The 26,093-nt window shown below is 28.3% G+C and overlaps 3 protein-coding genes across 9 annotated transcripts in view; all 3 read right to left on the reverse strand.

The window, feature by feature from the left end:
• Drep4 (DNA fragmentation factor-related protein 4) overlaps window positions 1-10,773 on the reverse strand; it is a 52,589-nt gene extending 41,816 nt beyond the window's left edge. For 3 of the 5 annotated variants that reach the window (XM_075377436.1, XM_075377432.1, XM_075377437.1), the window contains exons 1-2: window positions 10,602-10,744; window positions 2,984-3,152 (exon numbers count right to left, since the gene is read on the reverse strand). In XM_075377436.1, coding sequence (XP_075233551.1) covers window positions 2,984-3,016 — 33 coding nt within the window. In that variant the 5' untranslated portion in view covers window positions 3,017-3,152; window positions 10,602-10,744. Of the gene's footprint in view, window positions 1-2,983; window positions 3,153-10,601 lie in introns of all 5 variants that reach the window. The other 2 variants (XM_075377435.1, XM_075377433.1) reach the window with 2 other exon arrangements.
• On the reverse strand, window positions 5,420-5,788 carry LOC142330869 (protein FAM200C-like). The gene has a single exon (XM_075376333.1). The coding sequence runs from the start codon at window positions 5,786-5,788 to the stop codon at window positions 5,420-5,422; it is 369 nt and encodes a 122-aa protein (XP_075232448.1).
• Window positions 10,774-17,271: 6,498 nt separating the features above from the next.
• Window positions 17,272-26,093, reverse strand: part of LOC142331457 (putative methylmalonate-semialdehyde/malonate-semialdehyde dehydrogenase [acylating], mitochondrial) — a 247,944-nt gene continuing 239,122 nt past the window's right edge. For 2 of the 3 annotated variants that reach the window (XM_075377381.1, XM_075377380.1), the window contains one exon: window positions 17,273-22,920. In XM_075377381.1, coding sequence (XP_075233496.1) covers window positions 22,720-22,920 — 201 coding nt within the window. In that variant the 3' untranslated portion in view covers window positions 17,273-22,719. Of the gene's footprint in view, window positions 22,921-26,093 lie in introns of all 3 variants that reach the window. The other variant, XM_075377382.1, reaches the window with a different exon arrangement.

Here is a 26,093-nt window from a genome sequence, read left to right on the forward strand (position 1 = left end):
GCTGGCGCCACTTATCAAGTGGTACCAATCGTCCACAGCTACCAACACAACTTTCAAAATTTCCCGTTTCTTTGAATCACCCTGTAGTTTGTCTAGTATGAAGGTCAACAACATTAGTGTGGGCACGATATGAAGTGAGTAATTGACTGCTATCCATGAACATTTTGTTTATTTTCAATACCTGAACAAGTATGTACAAGGTACTGTAAGTCTGCACCAAAGAGAAGTAGCATGCAGTTATTTGTTTTTTATGTGAAGGAGTAAGATCTGCTGTTATTTTTCCGGAAATGAATGCTAAATTAGTTATGAACTGTATGAACAAGACAAGTTTTTAGAAATATGTAGTATGGATTTTTAAACATGAACAAATTTAAAAGTGCTGAAGAAGTGTTGCACTTCTGACCAAATAAACAAACGATACTATCAGCAAATTAGGCTAAGAAGTCTTACAGATTCAAAATAATTTAGTGTCATTTTGGTCTGCAAAAATCTACTTTACATAGAATTCCAAGGTAATGAAGAAATGAAAACAGCCATGCAAAAATGTGCTTCTGAAGTCAATCTAAAAAATTCTTTAGTGTTGGAATACAAAAGCTCACAAGAAGATAAGATAAATGCATGTCAAAGAGAGAAATTACATTAAAAATGTAAACATTACAGACATTACTTATTTAATAATAATCTACAAACATTTGTCTGTTAACTTATTGAATGACCCTTACAAATCATTATTAAATTTAAATTTGTTTTCATACATATACCTGTTAATCTTACAAATTTTTCTATTTTATATGAATCAATAGGTTGGGTTACTTACCAATCCTTCAAAATCCCCATTGTTTCCTTTAACGGAAAGCTGGGATATAGTGAACAATAATATCAGATTATTTAAAAATGTTTACCAATCTACAAAACCTCATTTTTTAAGATATTAATTAGATAAAAGTTATTTTTAATAAAGATGGTTATTGTAGTAATTAGCTAATTATTTGCTCTGTAGTTTTAACTGACAGTAAGGCAAGCTGGAATATTCATTTAAGAAGCAATTTGTTACATTTAATTACCTGGTTTATGAATTTCTGGGAGATAACATAATTTTGACATAACTGGATAAGATAAACCTGTTTATTTTCTTGAATGAAACTGGGAGAAGAGTTCTCATTAATTTTAATTCTAAACTCCATCTCTATAATTTTAACTGATCAGTTTTTAAATACTTTTTAAATACTTAATTTCTCACTTGCCTTTGAAGTTTGGCTTAGATAAAACAGACTTCAGATAAATTGCGCATTTTGAAACCATTATTTAAATTCTCATGCCTTTTCTGTTTGATGAAGGTTCATCAAATGTAAGTGAGTAAACTTAACCACAAGAGCAAGGAAAATAAAAACTGAACCATGAATCAACTAAAAAACTGTTATTTAAAGGTGGGTAAAATTGGTAAAGAGTAATGATTCTGGATAAAATTTAGTATATTAACAGGATTCACAAAATTTAACAGTTGGGACCATTTTCTGATGATTATTATTTAAAAATTGAAATCGAAAAACAGGAATATGAGCAGAAGTTGGAAAAGCCTTTAACTGAGGAACTAGAATGTTAAAAATAATAGAGGGTTGAAATATGTTAAAACAATAACATAAGAAATATGTTAAAACAATACAGAAAGAATGTTACTCTTTAGAGAACACTCAGATTGAAAACATCAGCAAGAATGAAGAGGGCCATAAAAGTATCACATTGGTACTGGAATTTGGGGACATGGAATCGATGTTAGACGAAGCGGAATTGGCAGTTAAAATTCTAGAAACACCGATGCTACTGAAACCAAATGGTGTTACAGAAAAGCAGATAAAGGCAGGCAGGAAGCACTATTGAAACACACATACAAAAAAAAGGGTTGTAAGTAGATTGTAATAATTAAAGAAATGTTACTGTTGAGTTATGCCAGTAAATATTCTCTATGCTAGTGCTGTACAAAATGAAGCTTACGCTTAAGAAATAATGAGACAACAAGTAAGATTCAAAGGTAATAGATATAAGATTGTCATTCAGATTTTCTCTCTGAAGCAAATTTTAGATAAATATACTTAATATAAAAAGAAACCCACTTCCTAATAGCAGATTTCAAAAAATTCTTCTGAAAGTCTTGTTTAGAAGTTATTAAACAGTTAAAAAAAGTTTAAAACAACAAACACGAAAATTGTGTGCATGAAAATTATTATAAATAAAGTTACAGTACATAAAGTACAGAATTCTTTAAAGTAGGAATTAAGTAATGCAAAGGGATTTAAGTAAATCAAAGTCATCACTGCTATTCTGCTTAGTATTGGAAAAAGAAGGAAATTTGAGGAAAACAGGAACAGAGAACCTAACTCATAGCTCATACTGATAAGTTAAGTGATAAAGCATAAAATAATTAATTAGTGAATTAGAAAGAGTAGCTATGTAAGTAGAACTGTATGTTGATGGTATGTGATTACAATAAATCTATTATGAAGGCTCTATGAAGATGCAGATAGAAAGGAACAGAAACAGATAAGGCCAAAGAGTTGACAAAATTGTATGATAGATCTCAGATTATTGGATGGCAAATGTGTAGGACTTAAGGCTTGAGCAAAAAAAAGATCTATATAAAGAGCCCTGGATGTAGTATTGGTTTGAAAGTAAAGAAGTAGATCTAAGAGGAGGTGGATCAATGAATAACGAGGGGAATGTACAATGGAAATGGTGATGGGAAGAAGTAACCCAAAATAAGAAGAGAAAGGTTAAAGGAGAGAACTGGTCAAGGATTAGAGTGATCTGTGAATATAAGAATAATAAATAACTTAAACTAACAATTGCACTATTGAAATCAGAGGAATTCCTTTTACAAAGAGGAAAATCAAATTGAAATTTTTTTTCACAATCTATAGTAAAATTAGTTTACATCTAGAATTTCACTCACTTAAACACTATAAAATATTGTACTTATATTTCTTACCATTCTAGAATGCAGGAGGCAGACTTGTACCATGAACGAAATAAATTAACCAACCAGTAGTCTATGCAACTCAAACTTTTACTGCTATGCTATTTGAACTTTCAGTGCTCCATGAGAAAGCCCCATACTTAAATGTAGTTTCAGTCCATTTTCTAGTAAAGTTCCTTGACTAAACCCCCCCAAAAAGAAATCAATTGGTTAAAAAATCTTTAATTTGTGTTTATTAAAGATTAAGATAAGAACCCCCCATCTGGATCACAATTGCTAACAATTTTATAATAATTATATTAACACAGAATAAATTATTAATCTGTTATAGAATTTACAAATATATCTACTTGTTCTATCTGAATAAATATTATGTGTGATTGAGTTTATGGATCAGTAACTCCAAAACAGAGAGTTAGATTTTCATGTTTAATACACCATCTTTAATCCATCCTGTTTTATATTCAAAGGTACTTCAAAACATCTTTTTGTTTTTTTAAAATTACATTCTTTTAGGTGAATTTAAAAAGTGACCTAATTTTTGAGCAAAGATTTAGAAGATCCTACTACATTAGCTGACTGTAACCAATGAATTATGTTAAATTTTTTTTCAAATTTGAAGGACTGTTCTTTAAAAATAAACTTATTAAATATAAAAATAGATATAAAAATTTAATATTTCTATCGTAGTTTACGCACCATCACAACCCAGCAAATATTAATGGCAACATACACCACTTTGCCCTGTCCCCCTAAAACATCAAATTTGACAATAGTGGACTTGATCCTCAATCTGATGTTGATAGCATTACCTCTATTGTACTCTCATCAAACTCTACACCATTTGTGGGAGCTCACCGGGCTCAAGATGGTCTCGATATAGTGCAGGCCACTCGATTTTTCTGAGTATATCAATTGTTCTGGTTTGGTCCCATTGTCAGTTTGTATTATACTAGCTAATACCCTATTTGAATTTTGAAAATCAGAAGATTGGTAGCAAAGATATAACAACATTCCCCGATGACCATGATAACATTAGATTGAGTGTGCTTGATGCACGCAAAAGTTACCTTTCAACCTACTAACAAATACCCCATTTGAATTTTGAAAATCAGAAATGATTGCAGAGATATTATAAGAGCACCCCACTGCATCTCCAAAACAAACCCTGTATTTTACCAGCTGATGGTGATGATTGGTCTAGCCCATTGATTCTCAAACGTTTTTGCCCACCGCCCACACTGAAAATCAAATATTTTAAAGCGCCCCCAAGATTTTTAAACCTACCATCTGTTAAAAATAATAATTGCAATTGCTGTTTTTAAGATGCACTCTTAAAAACAGTAATTGCAATTGTTTTTAAATGTGGCATATCCTATTTCTGTTAAAACTTACATTTTAAATGAGAGCAATCAAAATACATATTTAGTCATATTTGGAAGTATTTTTATTAAAACTGCTTTCAAAAAAATTACAATTCAATATAACAAGAGAATATTTAAAACAAAGCTTTCAATTGAAAAATTGCACTTACAATAATGTGAAGGATGAATCTGATGTGCTTAATGAGTTAGTTAATATCAGGCACGAATTTACTTAAGAATAGTCATAAATCGCTGCATTCAGTAACATGCAGCCAATTTCTCTTTTTGGTTAGCAAAGTTGCTACAACACTAAATCCATGTTCAGACAAATATGATGATAGGAACGCTATCACAAATCACTGAACAATCGACAATCATCCAAGATACAGTTGTGGGATTGGCTTTTGCAGCCAAAATTCTTGAATTTTATTTTTATTTCTTTGTTTGTTGTCAATTCTATAAGTTGGTCTTCTTACTGGGATGATCCTGCTGTGTTGACATCTGAAAAAGGATCCAACACCCAGTCTGGTATGAACGTATTTAAAATGTTTTGGAATCGTTCTTTGAAATCACTGTGGTGGAGGTTCTCCAAGTGTTGGCAGTAAACAAGCAAGTTGTTGTTATTGTTGAAGAATACTGCTGGTAGATTAGGGAAGTTATTAAATTCATGTCTGCCAATATTTCTCTAGTATAATAGCAGTTTGGCTGCCAAAGCAACAATGACATTTTTTGTTTTAATTAAGTTCGTCGCATTGAAGGTGGAGATTAACATCATTAAACAATCTACATAGTCTGTCAAATGCGCAATATCATTCTTTGATGTAATGAGGTTGTCACATAACTCTGTATCTTTGTTTTCCAGGAAATCCATCACAGAGTCAAACAAATTGTAAAATCGGGTCAGACAAGTACCTTTTGATAGCCATTGAACTTCTATGTGAAACAGCAAGTAGTTGAAATTTTCATCATTGGCAACATAAACCTGACTAAATAATCTGTCATTTACTGAATTGCTTCTGATTTCATTAAATCTTCTGATAACATATTAGTGATGTATGCAAGTATTCACACAGTTTTCTCACAACTAAGTGTGGTGATGAATGATGCAATTTACAGCAAACAAGTCTAGAACTTTATTTTTTAAGTATATTATGAAGCCTTTGTGACAGCCTGACATAGCAGGAGCACCATCAGTAGCAACTGATATATTCTTCAAAAGAATTTGCTTTTCTTCACAAAATGTTTCCAGTCTATTACATATGGTTTCACCCTTTGCATCTATCTCTAAATTTCTAGCAAATAATAGTTCTTGACATATTTTCTCATCTTTGATAAACCTCACATATAACAATAACAATGCTTCATTAGTTGGTAAAGTGGATTCATCCAACTGAATTGAAAACTGGCAAGTTCTCAGATGATTGCATAATGATTCTTCGATATTTTCAGCCATCTCATCAATTCGTCTTTGCACACAAATATTGCTCAAAGGAATTTTTTGGATAATATCTGCCGTTGGTTTATGGAGCACAGTGATTAGGTTATTACTTCTTTTACGCCAATAAAATTAAATTTTCCCTAATAATATGTGGTTTGCCTGTTTTAGCAATTAACAATGAGATATTGTATGAAGCTCGAAGTCCATCATCGTCTTGCTTGGAAGCTGCTGAAAAAAGTTTTGATATAGTTGGTGGAGCTACGTAGTTCTTTTTCAAGTCTTGAAAATAGGCCACATATTTGTCTTTCTTATCTGAATGCATTTTATTAAAATGAACTTATAGCCTGAAAGGCTTCATCACTTCATTTGAAAAGGTTTTTTAACAAATAAGGGACATTGGTGATGATAGATTTGTGGGATTTTTGATAAATCTAAATTTAATATATTCCACAACAAACTGCCATTTCTTCTTTTTTGCTTCTGACAAGGTTTTGAATTCACAAATACATGAGTAAAAGATTGACTTTAAAAAACCTGCTACTGATTGCACGGGAAAAAGCTAATGAAAATAAAAGAAACAATTACTGTCTTTATACAGGTTTGAAATGCTACACGCACTGACAGGGATAAATATGCAATTACATGTTTACTGCATATCACAGAATCAGTACTGAGTAAGTTAGAACAAGCACCACTAATCTTGTCAATTCATGCAGCAGGACTGGACAAATCGCATACACACCTAAAGTCATATAAAAGTTGACTTAAGCATTGATGATTTAATCATTTTAATACATGTTTGAAAAATGCTACATGATTCATAAACTAAATAGCATTTCAAACAGGATGATGTAAGCTGTAATTTGGTTAAAAAACAAATAATATATGATAATTGGTTTTTTATAATTCGTGTTCAAAAATTAAAAATTTGTTAATTTTTTCTATTTAAATTTTATTTTGTGTTGTATATGTATTTCCTGTCGCTTTTTCTTCATTTCTCCATTGATAATTGAATAATAATGCTTTGTATATAATAAATACTCATTTGTTTTGACATATTTATTATAAGTAGTCGACAAAATTACACATTTGATGACTGCTAGACAGAACAAAGAAAGGTTTGAACTTGCGTTAGTACAGTGTCTGTATAACAAAGAATATAAATCAGTTTTATTTTGTTATTTCATACTACTGCTACATTACACACTGTTACAAAAAATTAAATGGACACCTATACATTATGAAAAAAAAATTATTGTATTCAAACTTCTTTAACTTTGCAAACAAGATGCTTAGTGAGACGAATAAAAAAAGAAATTAAAGCTTGAATACTCTACTACCTGACAGTGCACTTCAGATTTCAAAAATCATCAAATTAAAAAAAAAAATTGGTGAAAAGAGAAGTTTTAAAAGTTTGAAAGTTTTTCTTCTGGTAACGTAACGATTCCAACACAAGGTCATACATCTAAATCGGTTTAGCTGTTGAGCTGCTAGGACGGAACAAACATATACATACACCATAAATACATTACACTCCTTTTTTGACAGTTATGTAAAAAATATATGTTCATAAAAAAACATAAGCAGGCCAAACCTTCAATAAATAACAAAAGGACATGTTTTTTATAAACAGGCGAAATTATTTTTTGCCTAATTCATATTTAAAATTTTTAAATCTACTAATTCAATCATAATTAAAAATAAAATAATTAATTTAAATCCAGTAAAAAAATTAATTGATAAAAAAATAATAATTTATACACCTGAAATTTGGCACATATATTTAAAAACTGATAAATAACCCCTCAAAATTTTCTGTTTTGGAACCAGTTACAATCAACCAAAGTAGGGATTCTGAATTTTTCCTCTAAGACTGGATCCTTTTTTAATTCCATTAAGTAAACAAACACATATTTGAGGGTAACCAATAAAAATTAAAATTAAGGAGTTGAAAGCCAATGTATGAAATAAAAATTTTTGAAGTTATTGATCCTTCAAATTAACTGTAAATAATATTTATTCAGACAACAACTGTTAAATTAAAAGCAAATTATAATACTAGTTCAGAAACAATAATGACGTATAATTTAAAGCAACATAGCTTAATATTATTCACATTTACAAATATGCTGTAAATAAAAAATAAATTCACTGTAATACTAAGTACAACATTTATAAATGTCACACTACTACATTTTAAATAGTAGACCATCAATAACAAGAATAGATGATTAATGAAATTTTTTTCAAAAAATGATGATTAAATTAATTTTTTTTATGTTTATAAAGTAGTCAGTAAAAATTATAAATGATATAATAAAAACATGCATATCAATTTGATATGTAGATTTGTGATTATTTTGATATATAGGCTAATACACTCTTCATAGCTTTGGGAAAACTTATTTATCATCCATTAATTCTTACTGCTAATGCACTTGATATGTTCAATATTTTGGGTGCTTTTAATTATATTAAATTTGTCTGTATTTGAAATACATATTTGAAACATCACATGTTTCTTTAAGCATATGAAGTAGGTAAAATAATACAAACTAACATTTGCAAGCCAAACAAAAAACCTAGTGGCTAAGAAGATTAAGTTTTCTACCTCAAGAAAAACTAAAAATAAACCCAACAGAATGAAAAATCTAACATTAATGTTCTTTATAGCACCAGTTTTATTTTATAAAAGAAGTGAAAATAATTTAAAAAATGAAAACTTGCTAATAGACTCAATCCAACCTTTTATATAAATGCAAAAGTTTGTGGATCTGTTTGTTTGTTTGCAACAGCATTACGCAAGAACCAATCAACCAATTCTTTCAAATTTTCAGGATACATTAGTGTTATCCTAGAAAAGGTTTTAAGCCACAGATCAAGGTTCAAAATCCCCTTGGTAGATTAAGATTTCATTAAACAAAAATTAATCCTTTTACTTCATGGTAATCTGTCACCATGGTAACATAAATATAATGAAGTAAAATGACATTCTATTTTATTTAATGAATATCTGTAAAATATTTAAATATTCTCAAAATAACCCTTCATGAGGATAACGAATGCATTGAGGGTCCAGGGGAGTAGAGCCTCCTGACCGGCTAGTTACAGTATAAAATATTAAAATATGCACGGTTTTGAGTATTAAAAGAAGGAAGGCAGTGTTTACTAGAATTGCATAATATAATTATTGAAGCTCATAAATTTTTTTAAAAATTCACAAAATATGAATTGTGGATACTTGGATGAATACTTGTTATCATAATCACTCTGTGAAATACTCTCAGCAAGAGGCCAGGAATAAAGGTGGATTAAAATTGCTAATCAGCAAAGCTACACTATTATTTTTTTAATTAAATCTCACAATTCAGAATGCTAGTGAAGTTTACAATAATTAAAATCAAACATAAAGATTATTTTAACATTACTTAAAGTCAATTAGGGAGTAGGTATTTACAATATTTAATGTTTAAAAGGCAACCTAAGTGATTGTAATGAATATTGTACTTCATAATTTTGTTAACGTTAATAAAGTTTCCTCAATAAACAAAAAAAAATTGAACGTTCAGATTTAAAAAATTAAGACATTTTGATTACCACAGCCAAAACTCTTTTGTTTTCTGATTAACCTCTGGAACTACTGAAAGGTATTACTTCATTGTAAATGAAGTGTAGTCTTGTAGTCTCAGATCTGCCATTCCTTAGATGAATAATTAATTGAATTTTCAATTCAATAGAACAATTGAAAGAACACCAGTATCCTTGATCTAGTATCAAATCCATACAAAAGTAACTGCCTTTACTAAGACACCAAAACTCTACTTCCATTTAAAGGTACAGAACACATTTACATGCCAGATCCAATGAAAAATAAAACAGGGCATACTGTTATTGTCATTTGAGCTGCCTCTAATTCAATTCCTGTAAATCAAAAAGAGGCAGTAGTGCAAATATGAATATGCAATATAAGCAAGTAATGCATACATTATAGACTGCCAAAGGTAATAAAAACAAAAAAATTAAATTGTAGGGAAAGTTTACTAAACATAACCTTTTTTATAGTCTCATTTAGTCTCAGGTCGACCATTTCTAAGATGTGTGGTTAATTGAAACCCAACCACCACAGAATACCAGTATCCACAATCTAGTATTCAAATCCGGATAAAAGTAACACCCTATTAGGATTTGTACCTTAGAACTCTCGACTTCGAAATCAGCTGATTTTCGAAGAAGCGTTCACCACTACACCAACTCGGCAGTTTAGTAAACATAACCTTTTCTTTCTTTTTCCTGTTTAGCTTCCATAATTACCGTTCAGATAATACTTAAGAGGATGAATGAGGATGATATGTATGACTGTAAATGAAGTGTAGTCTTGTACAATCTCAGTTTCGACCATTCCTGAGATGTGTGGTTAATTGAAACCCAACCACCAAAGAACACCGGTATCCACGATCTAGTATTCAAATCCGTGTAAAAATTACTGACTTTACTAAGACTTGAACGCTGGAACTCTCGACTTCCAAATCAGCTGATTTGGGAAGACGCGTTCACTACTAGACCAACCCGGTGGGTTTAGTAAACATAACCTAGAACTACAAAATGTTACATTTAGAATAAAGACTACATAACTTTCAAAAATGTAACTTATACGAAAATAGTTTTCAATTAAATTTACAATAAAAGTAATGCCATTATTATTTTTTTTTAATTATACCATTCAACTCAAGTCATACCCAATATGACTAAACAAATAATGAAAAAATGTAAAAACACAAATAGCCTGTATGGTGTTGAAAACAAAGGTAAATACATATGTAAACAGAACCTTTCGCTTCTCACATAAAATACTTTGTAGACTAAATGCTGAACAAGAGTGAAACCAACTGAATACAGAAATACCAAACTAAGGCACAATACCTTTCGTAATTCAACTACAAAATAAACTTGCAACGTCTACGTAAATGTAAACAAAACACTCTACCACAACAATCATGTGAAGTAACTGTACACTCCACTGTTTCTCAAATAAGGAAAATAAATAATATCAGTTATCAACTTACTTTATTTCAGTGTTATTTCCAATATATATTACTGAGAGTAAAAATAATTTGACAGTAAATAGATATTTATGTACATTAATATTTATTTTATTAACTTTATTTAACTTGATCCTTATTGCTACTCTTGTTAAGTATGGCTACAATAGATAATATTTTCTGAGATTTACCTTTAAGTAGGTTTATTATTTTTCAGCCCGATGAAAAAATTAATTTTCTGTTTTTTGTTACAACAGAAAATTAAATTTATTAATAATTCGCCAAGAAGTTGAGCTACTTTAAAATAATTTAAAAAAACTTATTTTTATTTTATGGTTGTGAGACGCACTTAGCAATGATGAAGATTTTCAATTGTATTTTTTAAATGCAAACATAAATAAATAGTAGTAGTAAAGTACAGATGTGGATGCTAGAAAGTTTGGTGTATTATTAGACAATAATACACAATAAAAATACACAATATTTTGACTTGTAAATGGCGGGAATAAATAATATTGGTGCGTGTGTAATATTTTATCAATCCATGGAAATATAGTAGTAATTTTAATTAGAAACTTTTGCATTAAACAGTTTGTACAAACAAGTATCGCCGAAATGGAATTAAGGTAGAGACTAAAATAGCGTGGAGAAGGGATTGATTAAATAGATAACATTGGGTCAGACCAAAATGTTCAATGCCTACATGCACTGGGTTAAGGATATATTCAAAGACTCCAGCTCCAAAAAAAAACCTGAGGAAGATACCTTGAAATCTTTTTGATCTTTATATTTTACCAGTAATTTTTTCAACTATTCTTAATGTATTTTATATTTCTCAAGTATCTTAATTTACTCTTTTAATATTATTTCTCATAAGTTAGGCTCTACTATTTTCTGTCATAATGTAAAGATAAGGATTTTATAGAATTAATTCATAAAATATTAATTTCATTTTTTTTATTACTAAAGTAAATTCAAAATACCATTTTACACATAACAAGGGCTGCTTCTAAAAATAAACTGAATTCATTTTATATCATTAGTTCTAAAATTTTAAATAGCAAAGCTGAAATGAACCAGGAGCATTTATGAATTACTGTTGTATGTATATTTTATAAGCTGTATTTAATTTAATGATTTAGTAGAATCTTATATCTTGGTGTTAACCAAATTAGGTTAAGCTTTAATATTTAAATTAAACAACTAAACTGTATAACATGTGTGTATTTATTTAATTTACATAATTTTTCAGAGAAATAAAAATTTTAATGAAATTGATTTTTTACCAGTCATAAGCAAGTAAAATATAATTAAAAACAAGCTGGGAAACAAGATATAGCTTATTATAAATGATTCCTACAATAATTAATTGTGACTCATAAAAAGAATGCTTACACTTTATTGAAAAATAAAACATAATTAGTTTTACATATATATATCTAACCCATTGATTTTCATACTCTTTCACCCACCGCCCACAATTTTGATAAGAATCAAAACATTTCTAGCGTCCCCAAAATTTTTAAACTTACCCTCTGTTAAAACTAATAATTGCAATTGCTGTTATCAAAATGTGCCCTTAAAAACAGCAATTACAATTACTGTTTTTAAACGTAGCATATCCTATTTCTGAGTTGAAGCTTAGATTTTAAATGAGAGCAATTAAAACGCATATTTGCAATTATTTTAACATATTTATTTGTATAAGTATGTTGCTTAGATCGGGAGATATGTAGCATTAAAGACAAAAGTGGCCTTTTCTCTTTAAGTGGAATATTTTAGTTAAGAAAAATCGTAGAAAGACATACAGAAAAAGAATTTAAAGCTGAAGTCTTAAGCTTTTAAATGATGTTAATAAAGATAACTGAAAAAATTTTGTTTCCCCCATGCATTCAGTAAAAACACCAAGAAAAACTTTAAGATTTTTAAAACTTTCACAATTTTTTTTATAATTTTTTGAAATCTGAAGTATATTGTCAAAAAGTAGATTATTCAAGCTTTAATTTTTTTTATTCGTTTCACTAAGCTTCTTGGTTGCAAAGGTAAAGTAGTTTGAATATAATCATTTTTTATCATAAAATATAATGTCCCTTCAATTTTTTTTTTTAGTGTAGTAGGTATTTAATTTTAGTTTGCAATTAGCTGCGAGGCCTGCCTATGGCACACCTCTGCTAGGCCTGGCGGGCGGTGTTCTGGAATGTTACTCTTAGGAGTCCAAAATTGATTACATCTTGTGTAAAAATGTTTTTTTGAATGATGAAAATTGATCAAGGAAAAGCAAAAAAAATCAAATCTTCCCAATTAAATTTGGTTTAGATCGATTTATGTATCATTTAAAAAGATTGCACACTGAACATTTTCACCAAGATCCACATGCAAATTCACTCAATATGAGAGCGGAAAGCATAAGTATAAATTTATTTATATATTATATGCTATTACAAAACTCATGCTTATTCACAGAATTACTAGCAAATAACAATGATGGATTTTGAGTTGTAATAAAGGAATGATTGGTTAAAAAAATATATATATATGTTTAAATTGGTAAGACCACCAATCGATTTTCACCGTAAAAGAAAAACTATTCCAGCACAGAATTGGTTATTAATGAGAAAAAGTAAACTTGATTCAAAATTATCGGCTGTGGACTTAAATCAAGAATTAGGATCCAGTGGAACAGATTTACATGTGACAACTGTTAGATGGTGACTTGTTACAGCTGGACTGAAAGCTTGTCAGTCAGATAAAAAGCAGCTTTTAACACCAGCAATGTGCAAAAAAGGCTCTTGTGGGCCAAAGCACATACTGACTGGACAAAGAAGACTGGAAAAATGTTGTTTTCCAATGAGTCACATTTTTATGTTTAGGGGTATAGAGGAGTTTCATACATCAGAGAAATATCAGATGAAAATACATTGCAGGCTCATATTTAACAACTAATTAAACATCCCCAGCAAAAAATGTTTTGGAGTTGTTTCACATTTGATGGCTCTTGTATATTACATCCAGGATATTGAAAAGTGATGGATATAATAAGATCTGAGGGAAAGGGTTGTGATACAATTTTAAACAAATTCCCACAAGGCAATAACGTGTTTCAAGATTTGGCGCTATGCAATAATTCCAAAAAAGTGAAAAAAATCTTTTGAAGAACAAAACATTAAAGTGCTCTCTTAACCAGACAACTCCCCAAATTTAAACCCAATTGAAAATCTTTGGGCAATAGTTAAACTCCCAAAAATGGATTGTACCACAAAGATTGACATCATTAAAGCAATAATATTGGAACAGTTTCATGATGAAGAAATCAAAAAAATGTGTAGTACACTTGTTGAATCGGTGCAAATTGTGTGTATATTAAGTGATTAAGAATAAAGGACATAACGATGTTAATTACTAGATATTCACAAATTGTGTAGGTATTTATTTTTTTCAATTAATTTTTTTTCTAATAAAGATACTTTTATTAAATAACATCCATGTTCAGATTAATTTCCACGTTACTGTAGATTATTAGACACATGATTTTACAGGAAATTTCTTAAAATTTGTAAATATAATTATTTAATGTGTGTACCATGAATCACTGGACAAATATCAACCCTGTTGTTCAATTCACTCTGAACACATAAAGGTCAGATCCCGCTTTACATTAGCATCAGTGTTTGTCTAACATTTTAAGTCATCTCCATCAACAGGAAGAGGAGGAACAAAAATTTTGCTCCTCCTTTTCTTAGGAAATGCCACAAAACATGTTCATTTTAAATGAATCACATACATGCTGTACAATTTCTCTAGTGTTTTCTGTTCCCATATTTATTTGTTGTGTTCGTTGGGTAAAAAAAAAATTAAGTTGCTGTGGGGACCCTGATATAATTTTATTTTGATATTCAAATTAATTTTACATGAAAATTCAAGAGAAATAATTGGGAAACTTACAAAAAAACAATTTATACTCCGCATTCAAGAGAGATTTAGCTCACATACAGTAATTTTCTTTTCAAAATTGCTCTTTTCTTTCCTTATTTTTATTTTTATGAAGAAGAGAGTTCATTCCTGGCATTGTTTTCTTATAAAAACCTTTTTTTTTTATAGGTGCATTCTCTTTGCCTATTCTGATTTTCAATACAAACAAAAAAGTTAAAAAAAAGAAACACTTTAAAACACTGAGCTAGTATACAAAGAAATAATTCTTTTTATGTAATTTGGTGCTAAATCTTGGACCAGCAAGTTTTTGGTAGTTGGTTTATAATTTGGTTCCAATTTCCAGAAGTCCGAATTTAAAGAAATGAAATGGCATTATTATTTTTTGAGATTTTTATTTTTAGCCTGTTTCATTTTTTAATTTCATTTATTTTTAGCAGCACAGGTAATTCTAATGAAAATTAACTAGACTTACCTTATTAATTAGTTAATTAGAATTAATTAAGGTAATTCTAATGTGATTAAAAAAATAACTTTTTGTGATTAAATTTGTTGACTGCTATTTTCTTACTATTAGTCATAAGTTATTTATTCTAAATCTTTATTAAAATTACAACTACCTATTCAAAAGAAAAGTATATTAAGTTAAGAATTGAATATGCAAGTATATATGTTAACACATACAAACTTGATATTGAATGTTCAAGGGAGTTTTGGGACTATATGAAGTTATTTTCTATTTTAAAAATTGATCATTTTTTATCATTGCTTGATTTTTTCTATGAAGTGTGATGATTTTGTCAGTGAAACAAAATTTATATTTAGTAGTAGTAAATGGGTTATTCGTGTTACATTAACATAATTAATGGAAATGATTTATCTGTAGGTGCTTGATTTGCCATCAGCAGCTGTAGTATTTGTAGAATTATTACATAGCTGTTTACCTCAGGGATTGGCTGTGACTTTGCATGCTCACACTGATGAGCATGAAGACATCAGATATGTACCAGATTATGAGCTGGATGATCTGAAGTCACAACTTGACTCTCTTGGTTTGACAAGAAAAAAGTAAAATTAGACAATTTCAATTGCTTAGTTAGTAATAATTTTAGATACATTTTTAAAAAAATATATCCTTTTGTAATAAATTACTTTTTCTTTTCTGTATATATTTATTTGAAAGCAGTGATATTAAATCATTGAAAAGTCAGTTGCTGAAAAGGGATTTTTTTCAAACCAACTTATTTACTTTAGTGTGTATTTGTTTGAAAGTAAAAAAGGAATTAAGTTCCCTAATACTTGCAGTTATTAGTAACAAATTACATCATGATTGCATTTGTATTTTTTCTTTAGCTCCAAATTGTATGGAATAAAAAAATTATATTTTAATAATTTATCCTAAAGTGTTTAGGGAAAAAGTAATTGTTTTTATTTTGAATATACGTTGATGTTTGCGCTGTGAATCAAATAATTATGTGTTAATATTTCCAATTAATTGCATTTATTAATTCAAAAAATAATTAATGGGTTGTAAATATAGATTTAAATTTTTAAAGATCATTTATCATATACAATGTAATGAGACAGAATTTATATTTATTTAAGCAGAAAACTCTTGTATAACTTCATATACGTTTTGTTTTATAAAATATTTAAACTTTAACACTATTTTATATTTACACATTATTTCAAAAACCCTTTGAATTTAAACAAATATCCATCATACTAAAATTTATTTTTAATACTACATTTAAAATGTTTAAACATCAGGAAAGAATTTTTAAAAGTAAAGTATATGTTTAGAGCGAAGCTTTATGTGGAAGTGAAACTTGGGCAATCGGTGTACCTGAGAAGAAAAGATTAGAAGCTGATTAAATGATGAATAAAAGATTAGAAAAGTTGATCACCACAGTCTAGGTTGTTAAAGTTTGTTTAATTGTGATTAGTCTTTTTCAGTGTTAGTGAGGAGCAGTGATTGCACTTCAGTGAACTCAGTCAAACAGTTGTGAGGGCTATGAAGTAGAACAGATGTGTGAAGAAGCCTACAGGGAAAGCAAAACCTGAGCTTAAAATCATTGTTGGAAAGTCTATTTAGACATTTGAATTGGTAGCATCCTGATAGAGGCCTAGCTGATAACTGATATCAGTGTCTGAGGGTCAATAAGTCAACCTCTAGTAAAGCCCATCAAGGGTAATAGCGAAGGGAGTGGAGTGTCGATAGGCCTGTACTTCTTTGAGGAGGACGAACAGTGTTAGTGTGACCATGAATTCCAAATTTTATGTATCAATGTTGCAAATTTTCTGCAGCCCAGAATGGAAGAGATTGTTGAAGAAGAGAGATTGGGGAACTTGTGATTCCAACAGAATGGGGCTACAGCTCACACAGCCCAAAATTCACCCAATGTTTTGAGAGAAATTTTTCCCAGATGTCTGGTCTCTGAGGGGTGATGTGGGATGGCTTGCATGATCACCAAATTTGAGCATTTGTGATTTCTTTCTTTGGGGATATCTGAAGGAAAAGGTGTTTAACATCACTCTCACACCCTAATTATTAAATAAATTATTTTATTTTATACACACATATCCATATTTAACATCTTTAAAACATACGTTTATATATAATTTAATTAATTATAATATTGAAACCACCAAATAGTCAATTAAAAAAAAAACACACTTACCTACTGAAGTCCTTTCAAAGTATTCACTTCATCAGTTTACAAATTACACATCTATTGCATCAGCAATATTATATCATATATATTATTATATCATTTAAAATTAAAATCTCCATTGTATACCATGGTATGACAGCAAGTCATACCAAGATTTTAATCTTAAATGACAAAGCTTGATATGCTAATAAACTAGATGTGTAATTTCTTTCCTAAAGGGATAGAATTTCTATTCTGAAGAGACTTACAAGTCCTGGCAGATCTACACATCCATATAATATGTACAGATTTTTGGCTCTAAAATTCTGTTGGGACTTACAAGTACCACATTTTCTACTAGATTGCAATCTCTGTGTTATTTAGTTGTCTGATTTAATGCAAAAACTGTTGTTTCACTTGTGTTGTCTCCCATGTTTTGCTGGTATTAGGGAATGCATATTTTACAATTTTTTAATATTTTTCAGTAAACATTATAATTTCATATTTTGTCAATTTGTATTTTGCATTTTTTCAATTTGTTTGATAGTATTTTATATTTTGAATTGAAACGGTCACAAGTCAGTTTCTTTATATTATTTATATGTTATTCTACCAAGTCCCATCAGGGGGTTTATAGGGTAGATAAAAGCTAAACTACAAAACTATCATTCATGTAGTTAGTTAATTGCTGATTAATAATTTTGTGCTAATTTTTTTTAAATTTTTGTAATATTATGTCAACCAGTTAGTTTTATGCCAGTACTTTATATGTAGATTGATAGTAAGTATATAAGTATTTTATTATTTTGTTAATTTCTTTCTATGACAATGTCCCGACCATTAAATTTAGAAATCATTGAACAAGATTTACAAGAAAACATGCCTGATATTGATTATCCATCTGATGTTGATTGCAATGATGAGGAGGAAATTATGGGAAATCCATCTATGAACAATTTTGATTTTGTATTCAATGCCTTACAAAAACAATATGATGCTACTACTGAAGATTTAGCAGAACAGAAAGATAATGGAAAGAACAGGTAAGAAAGATTCAGTTAGTATTTTTCATGTAACTAATTATCTTATTTAGGTGTGCGTATGTTATAAGTATATGCTTTGATTGGACCTACGATATAAAAGAACTTCCTATACCTATTACAATGACTTGTCTATTCCAAGTAAAGCTGGTAACCAAATTTTCATTAGGTATTTCTACAAAATTAATAAGCTCATATGGCCTAATTACTTTAGAAACATTCTGTTTTTGTTTTGTGTCACCATAATTTGTAAGTACAGCTGAGATAAATTTGCATTTTAGAAACAAATTCACAGTTTCATTTAGTGCATAATAAAAAAAATTCTATACATTTCACAATATTTTATGTATTTATCACAGTTTTTATTATTATTAAATATATTCTATTTTCTAGTCGTTTGGTAGAATGACATCGGCAAGAGTTAGTCCACACTGAAACTTATTTACTCTGACCAACTCTCAGATCAACAAAAAAATAATTTTGATGAAATAAAACTACATATAATTGCAGAAATAGATGTTCTTAATGAAAATTAGGGTTTTTTTTTATAAATATGTGATTTCATGTTTGTAATGAATGATTTTTTAATGAATGATTATTTTTTTCATGATTTCTTTGTAATTTCATGTTTTTTAATTACAAAATGTGAAATTTTTGTTCTTCTAACCTGATTTTTTTCTCCTAACCCATTTACGAATTGCACCTCTAGATAGCAGTACTTGATAATATTAGGTAGTGTACAAAAACTTGATATTGAAGTAATAAAATTTAAAAGAAAATATACTACAGTTTGCTTTAATAGTAAACACTCTTTTGTAAATGAAAGTACTGAAGATGAAACAATTTTTTTAAGTCCAATTACTTCATTAAAAAATAAAAATATTAGTTTTATTAAAAAAGGAATAAATAAAACAGAAATAAATTGGTAAAAGTTTTCTACAATTAGGTGCTGGGGTTGTGATATTTTGAAAAATTGTACTTGGTCCGATTTGGCATATATTCTGAATATATATTAGTTACACGAAACAAAATATTTTTGCAAAAAATGGACCCACTAGGCTTCGTGATATTTCAAAAAATTGTACATATAATGAGTATTTATTTTTATATATATATAAATAATATATATGTCTATACAAATATATATGTTATTTATTCATTGCTTTATATTTATTTAAAATTAATAATCAACTTTTTTCAAGTTTTTAAACCTGTATTTTTTTATAATTTTGTGTAAACACTATAAAAACATTTTTTTCTTTTAATAATGCTGAACCGTTTTCACATTATTATTACAATTGCTGAAATCAATGAAAATAAAAGCTCAAATATTAATAGATGACTAGATATCGACTAGAAAAACTAACTGATATGAACTAGGTCAGTATTAATTTCATTTTTACTGCAGTGAAAAAAAAGACTTTCATTCATGAAGGTAGAGTGCTTTATTTGAAGAGAATTATGAAGTTGTTTTTTCATAAAAATAATGAGAATCTTATTATTAATAGATGACTAGTTACTGACTAGACTTGATATATTGTATAAAATTACATAGAATTTATCAAATGAAGAGAAAACAAAAAAACAGATAATATCAAAACTCCCAAAATAATAAAATTGTTAGGTTTCAACGAGAGTTTGTCGTCAACTGAAAACATCAAAATTCAACAATTTATTCTAAAAAAAATTCTTAAAAATTCTATAAAGAACAATAATCAATTCTGATTTCAATGAAAATATCACTTAATGAACAGATCAAGTGTTGATCTAACACAGTACGGGTCGTTGTGACAATTTAAAATGAATGTTACACACCGTATTATGTGAAAAAATTATCATTCATATGTTTCTATTGATATATTTATCATATGTTCCTAATGGTTAAAAAGTCACACAATAGTAATCATACGTAGTTTTACCTTTAATAAAATGTTTCCTTGATATTTTGAAAATTCAAAGTAACAAAATCATTTCTAATGTCACCTTCACTCTAAAGTATCATAACTATCTCTAATTGTGTATTAATTAGCTTGGAAAAAATTAACTTATTGAATAAAAAAATTATTAAAACATATTTCAATTTTGTGAACGAAATTTACATTTTGTTTTGCTACTTAGAAATTATACAACATTTTTTCTGGAATTGAATTCATTTTTGAAACAAAGAAAATTATGAACTGCTAACATTTTTTCAGCTAATTAATTAATTAGTTTCAATGATTGTATCATTTGATACTGTCATGAATTTAGAACTAGAGAATGATCACTCATATGATTTGCATTGTGAATTATAGTCTTTCAAAAACAAGTCAAGAAGTAGAACACTCACTAATAGATCATGAATTATTAGGATTTATAAAGTTATTTTAAGTATGAAATTGGGCCGGCAAGAGCTTTTGCATTTTCAATCAACATTTTTTTTTTTATTATATAATTTATGTTATTAAGTATATATACAAGTATATAAAAAGATTGTTTCTAATTATTTCTCAATGATTTCGGATTTGTTTTATATTAAAAAACTTCTATCATTCAGTTATTCAGTTACAATATTAGTAGGGCAGGAGGAAAATATCTGAAGGTGTATATTTTTGTGTTTGAGAAAATCAAGTAGAAAAAATATATGAGTTATCTTGCCTTTCATACATATCTGTACTTTTTTGATTCAAAAAATGTCTTTAAAGAACTATAAATAAATAAATTGTTGAATTTTGATTTTCGATGTTTTCAATTGATGGCAAACTCATGCCAAAACCTTACCAATTTTATTTTTTTAGTAGTTTTAATATTATATAAACAAGATGTATCAAATATGTTCAGTTCAATTATTTTGTAAAAGTTTTTGTAAATATATCACTGGATAAACAACAAACATTATGATCATGTTTGTAGAGTAGAATGTTAAACCCAGTTATATCCTGTCGAGACTTACAAATCCCAGGTCCAGATGACCCCTAAAATTTTCAAATAGGAATCTTTAAACAAATTTGCATCAAATTTTCTGCTAAAATTGAAAAAATGTCAAAGATTGCACAATTTCAACATTTTTTCCTTTATTAGGTTAGAAAGAATTAAACTGCTGATTATGAAGTGAATAATTTGAAAGCACTCCAATATTATTATTATATTTATATTACATATAATATAAAATTCACAATCAATATTAAAAATTTTTCATACAATATATTGTGTATTCATTATTGTATATGTAAACTAAAATCTACAGTTAAGTCTTTATTTTGGAAGACAAGTTACATTGTACCAACAAAAATCTATGCTACCAACTGAATATTTAAATAAAAATACACAAATAAATCATATGTAGCAAATATGCAAATAAAAATATAAATAAGCGCAAAGGCAAAAATAAACTTTAATTAATTTTAAAATAATATAGATTATGAATGTGTTGACCAGTATTAAAACTGCAGGATGATATATGTATATATATGCACAGATTTTAAAAATACAAACAATTACAGAAACTGGTCAAAAACAGAAATATAATATTATCTTAAAAATATTGTTAACATTTTTTAAATGCTAAACAATTTATCCATTAACAACTACTGATCAGAGACCAAAACTCTGTATGGGTATAGAAAGTTGATCTATTAGATAAACTTTGTTGGGTATAGAAAGAATTGTTAATCCTTTTACTCGTATTCTCATACATTTATATGGTTTTTAACTTTGCATTACCCAGTTCAATTATTGATTTACAGTTACTATGAAGAATATAGCTGTGATCTGCAGTCAACTGATTTAATTAACAATTTTAAATCATACAGCCATTAAAAAAGATCTGCCATTATATTATATCTGTTATCTGATACTTGCTTTGCTGCTGTTTCAGTCTTCCTATTTTTATTTAATTATAGCATTTCTAATGATGAAATATATTAATACATATAAAATGATTTTAATGAAACTTAAAATGAATGTGTGAATGCTAGAGGTGAGTGAGTGAGTGACAAAAACATTGCTGATGGTATTGAAATGATGATCATACTAGCTGTTATGACAAATTTGTTTAGAAAATAAGTGATAATTCCATTCTGCAAATTTTCTATTTAATAAAATAAAAATTTGAAAACAATGTATCAAAAATTCAATAAGTTTTGGAATTTTATTTTTAACTCCTCTCCAATCAGTATATTATACGTAAATAGGCATACAGTTAACTGCAAGATAGTTACTTATACATAAATGGTAAGCATAAATATAATTTTAATTTAATGAAAGATTAATAATACTTTATTAAAATGCCACATTCTATCTAATTTTTACTGCATAACTGGCATAGCAACAGCAGCTTTACTGTGTGTGACATCAGTTTCTCTCCATAACTGTGTAACAGTCTTAACTTGTGTGTAAAAATGTACTCCTTGTTTCCCGTAAAAATGACTATCTCCTCTAAATGAACCTCTTGATCCAGTGAACGAAAACATTGGAAGCGGAACTGGTATAGGTACATTGACTCCAACCTGCAAAATAATTAAGTGGTATTCATATTTTTCTAAGCCAAATCATCACCATGCTCATACGTTCTGTGGTCCCCTACCGAAAAAAAATCCTAAAACCACTGTAATCGACATAAAAGCAAATAAGTCAAAGGAAACTACAAAAAAAATTTCTTATAGTAGAAGAAAACAATGCACAAAAAGTTCAGATGAAAAATTTTTTATCTCTTAGAAAATTACTTCCCTCTAATGCTAATTCCTAAATAATTTCACAAAATTACAAATTAGTAGAACTGCACAATAAATAATTAATATAAGTTCAAAAACATTAACAACCTCTCTTTTTCTTCAGTTAATTAATTTAAAAAAATAGTATAATTAAATTAAGTCATTAATTTAATGCATATGTGGAAAATAATAGGTATTCTCATTAAATGGTTACAGAAGTTTCTCCCCACAAGATGCATCACAGCAGCCTTAACAGAAGTCTCCCGGTACAAAAAATAAATTGAATTTACAATAAAGTAGGATAATAGTAAACTTAATATTCTACAAATAATTTGATTTACTACCTTGGCTAAATAATATTATTAAACAAGATTCTAAATAATGAATGTAATACAAGCTATGAATATGAAAAATTCTAATACTGAAGACAAAATAGAGCAAGAAATAAACAGAACAAATATAAAAATAAATGACACAAAGAAACTATCAGTCCTGTTAAAAAGCTCAAGTCTTACACACACTTTACAACATTCACTTACTTAATTCACAACTTAAGAATTTTCCTGTTTTTGTTCTCTGCGTAAGTTTCCCTTCTTTTTGTAAATTTTAGCCGTTTTAGAATACCGTCAACTATCAAGGGATTTCAATACAACTATTTCATGGAACTACTAGTAGCAAGTATTATATAATATTAATTAGTTTAATATTCAATGTATAAATACTAGTACTATTTCCTCCTCCACCAATACAATTTCTAATCTGTTTTTCACTACCGACCCTGATCTAATCTTACTTTATTCTATTATTACTTGTTATATTAAAAAACGTATTTACCAATTATCCTTTATTTAAAAAACAATCAATATATAATAAATAAAATCTTTAATTATCATAATTTTTAGAACTAACAACCACATATTTGCCTCTTAAAATTAACTTATCAAGCCAAAGCCACAAACAACCTTCTAGCGTGTCAGACTCACTCATTTGAATATTTAAATGCAACCAGTGACTTATGTATATATGACTAATGAGAGCCATATTTTGATCTAAAAACAACTATGAGACATCAAAGTAATAAGCCTTCTAATGCCCGTTTACTTTCCTTCAAACAGTTTCAAAGACTAAAGTGTCAAATTTATGAAAGATATCAGTTTACAATACTTTGTACGATCTGACTTCCTGATCTCTGCTGTAATATTGGAGAGCTGTGCTGGTAGCCTGTAATGACATTAATATCGATGATGACAATGTAGACATCATAAATAATATCCTTAATTTTAAAAGTTTTTGCCTCATTAGCTACAATCATGGATTTCCTCTTTAAATTCATAACAAGAACTAACAGAAGATGAAGTCTCACAATCAAACTCATAATTTGTTTTCATCAGTTTTCATCAGATACATATTTGATTTGTTCTATATTATCCTGTTTGTTCTATATTTATCCTGCACGTTGTCTTTAAGCGAGGGTGAGAAGTCTTCATTAATTTTTGTTGGGCGATTCATTTTGCAGACCTCTTCAGTGCAGTTAATGATTGGGAAGAGTTTAAGAGAGTGAGGTAACATTTATAAAGAGCTGTATATTTTTTACTGTTAGGTGAGGTGAATAAGTATCAGCTGTAATTGTACTGGTGAATAAGGGTCAAATTTTAAAAATGTACTTGTAATCTATTTTGGATTTGTAAAGGCAAAAAAGTTTAAAGTGTCTTTTGTTTATATTCTGCAATTAAATATAATTGTATAAATTACATTTTCACTTACCAACAATTTAAAGTGTACATCTAAAAGTGTACTTTCGGAGCTGTTACTCCATCTTCAGGGATTTTCTAAAAGATGTTAATTTAAATTCAAATCAATAATCGTTTTTAAATTAAACTGTTTTCATAATAGTCGGTCATCAAGAATAAAATTAATTCGTACGTCAACAAGACAGTAACATCATGTTTGTAAGATGTTTGCAACTGTTACCTTAAATTGTTAAATCTCTTTTTAAATTGTTGGTAAGTGGAAATTTATTTTATTAATACCCATGGTGCCAAATGCTTAGTAAATTAAATTATATGTAAGTTTAGGAGTAATTTACTGGTGAATGTGAGGAATATAGGACAGTCTTAATGTCTTTGTACGAGTATGCTATCGTAAATATACTAATACTAGTAGAATATGTTGTCTGCCTTTTTCGTAATAGGTAAAATGTATTTTTTAAGCATTGTAAAAATATTTCAGCCACTACACAAGAAATGACAAGTGATTGGTTCATATGATTTAATATAACTGAAACAGGTTTGTTCGGATATGGCTAATGTTACAACTGTTATTTCAGTTATATTTCCCAGCATATTCTTTTGTAGTGATGAACTTAGGTGGAATGTATCAAGAACTTAATTTTGTCTGTAAGCTGTTTTATGTTCTTTATAAACAAGATGGTTTTAAGAATAATAATGGCTCAGTCCATATATCCACAAAGTATGTATATAGAGACTGAAGTGTAATAATAAATGAAAAGTATAATGGATCTCTTTTTTTCTGAGTTGTGCTTTTAATGTAAATGAAAGGAGATATATTTGTTTTAAAAACTGTTTTTATCTCTTGTGATTAATTGTGTTCAGTTATCTAACTGTTTTATTTTGTTTCAAATTTTGATACACTCTGTACCAAAATTAATTAATTTGACTGTTACTTTTGTTAACATATGAGATGATTATTTTTTTAATGTGGTATATCAATAACAGGAATATTCTGAAATCCCATTTGTTAGCTGATACAAAGACTAGGTTATAAGTGTATTTTGGTGCGAGTTATAGGCAATTTTCAATTCATTCTATCAATAAAAATTTATATATTATATTATAGGAAGTGGTGAATTCAGCTCGATGTTAAGTGCGATCAGTGATTGTCTGAATTTTTTTTTCTTATGTGTTTGTGTCAAAAAAGTTTTGTTTGTATTCCATTATTGTTCAAAGTAG

Source organism: Lycorma delicatula, chromosome 10 (assembly GCF_047948215.1).
Source record: "Lycorma delicatula isolate Av1 chromosome 10, ASM4794821v1, whole genome shotgun sequence".
In the NCBI taxonomy this organism is placed as follows: domain Eukaryota; kingdom Metazoa; phylum Arthropoda; class Insecta; order Hemiptera; family Fulgoridae; genus Lycorma; species Lycorma delicatula.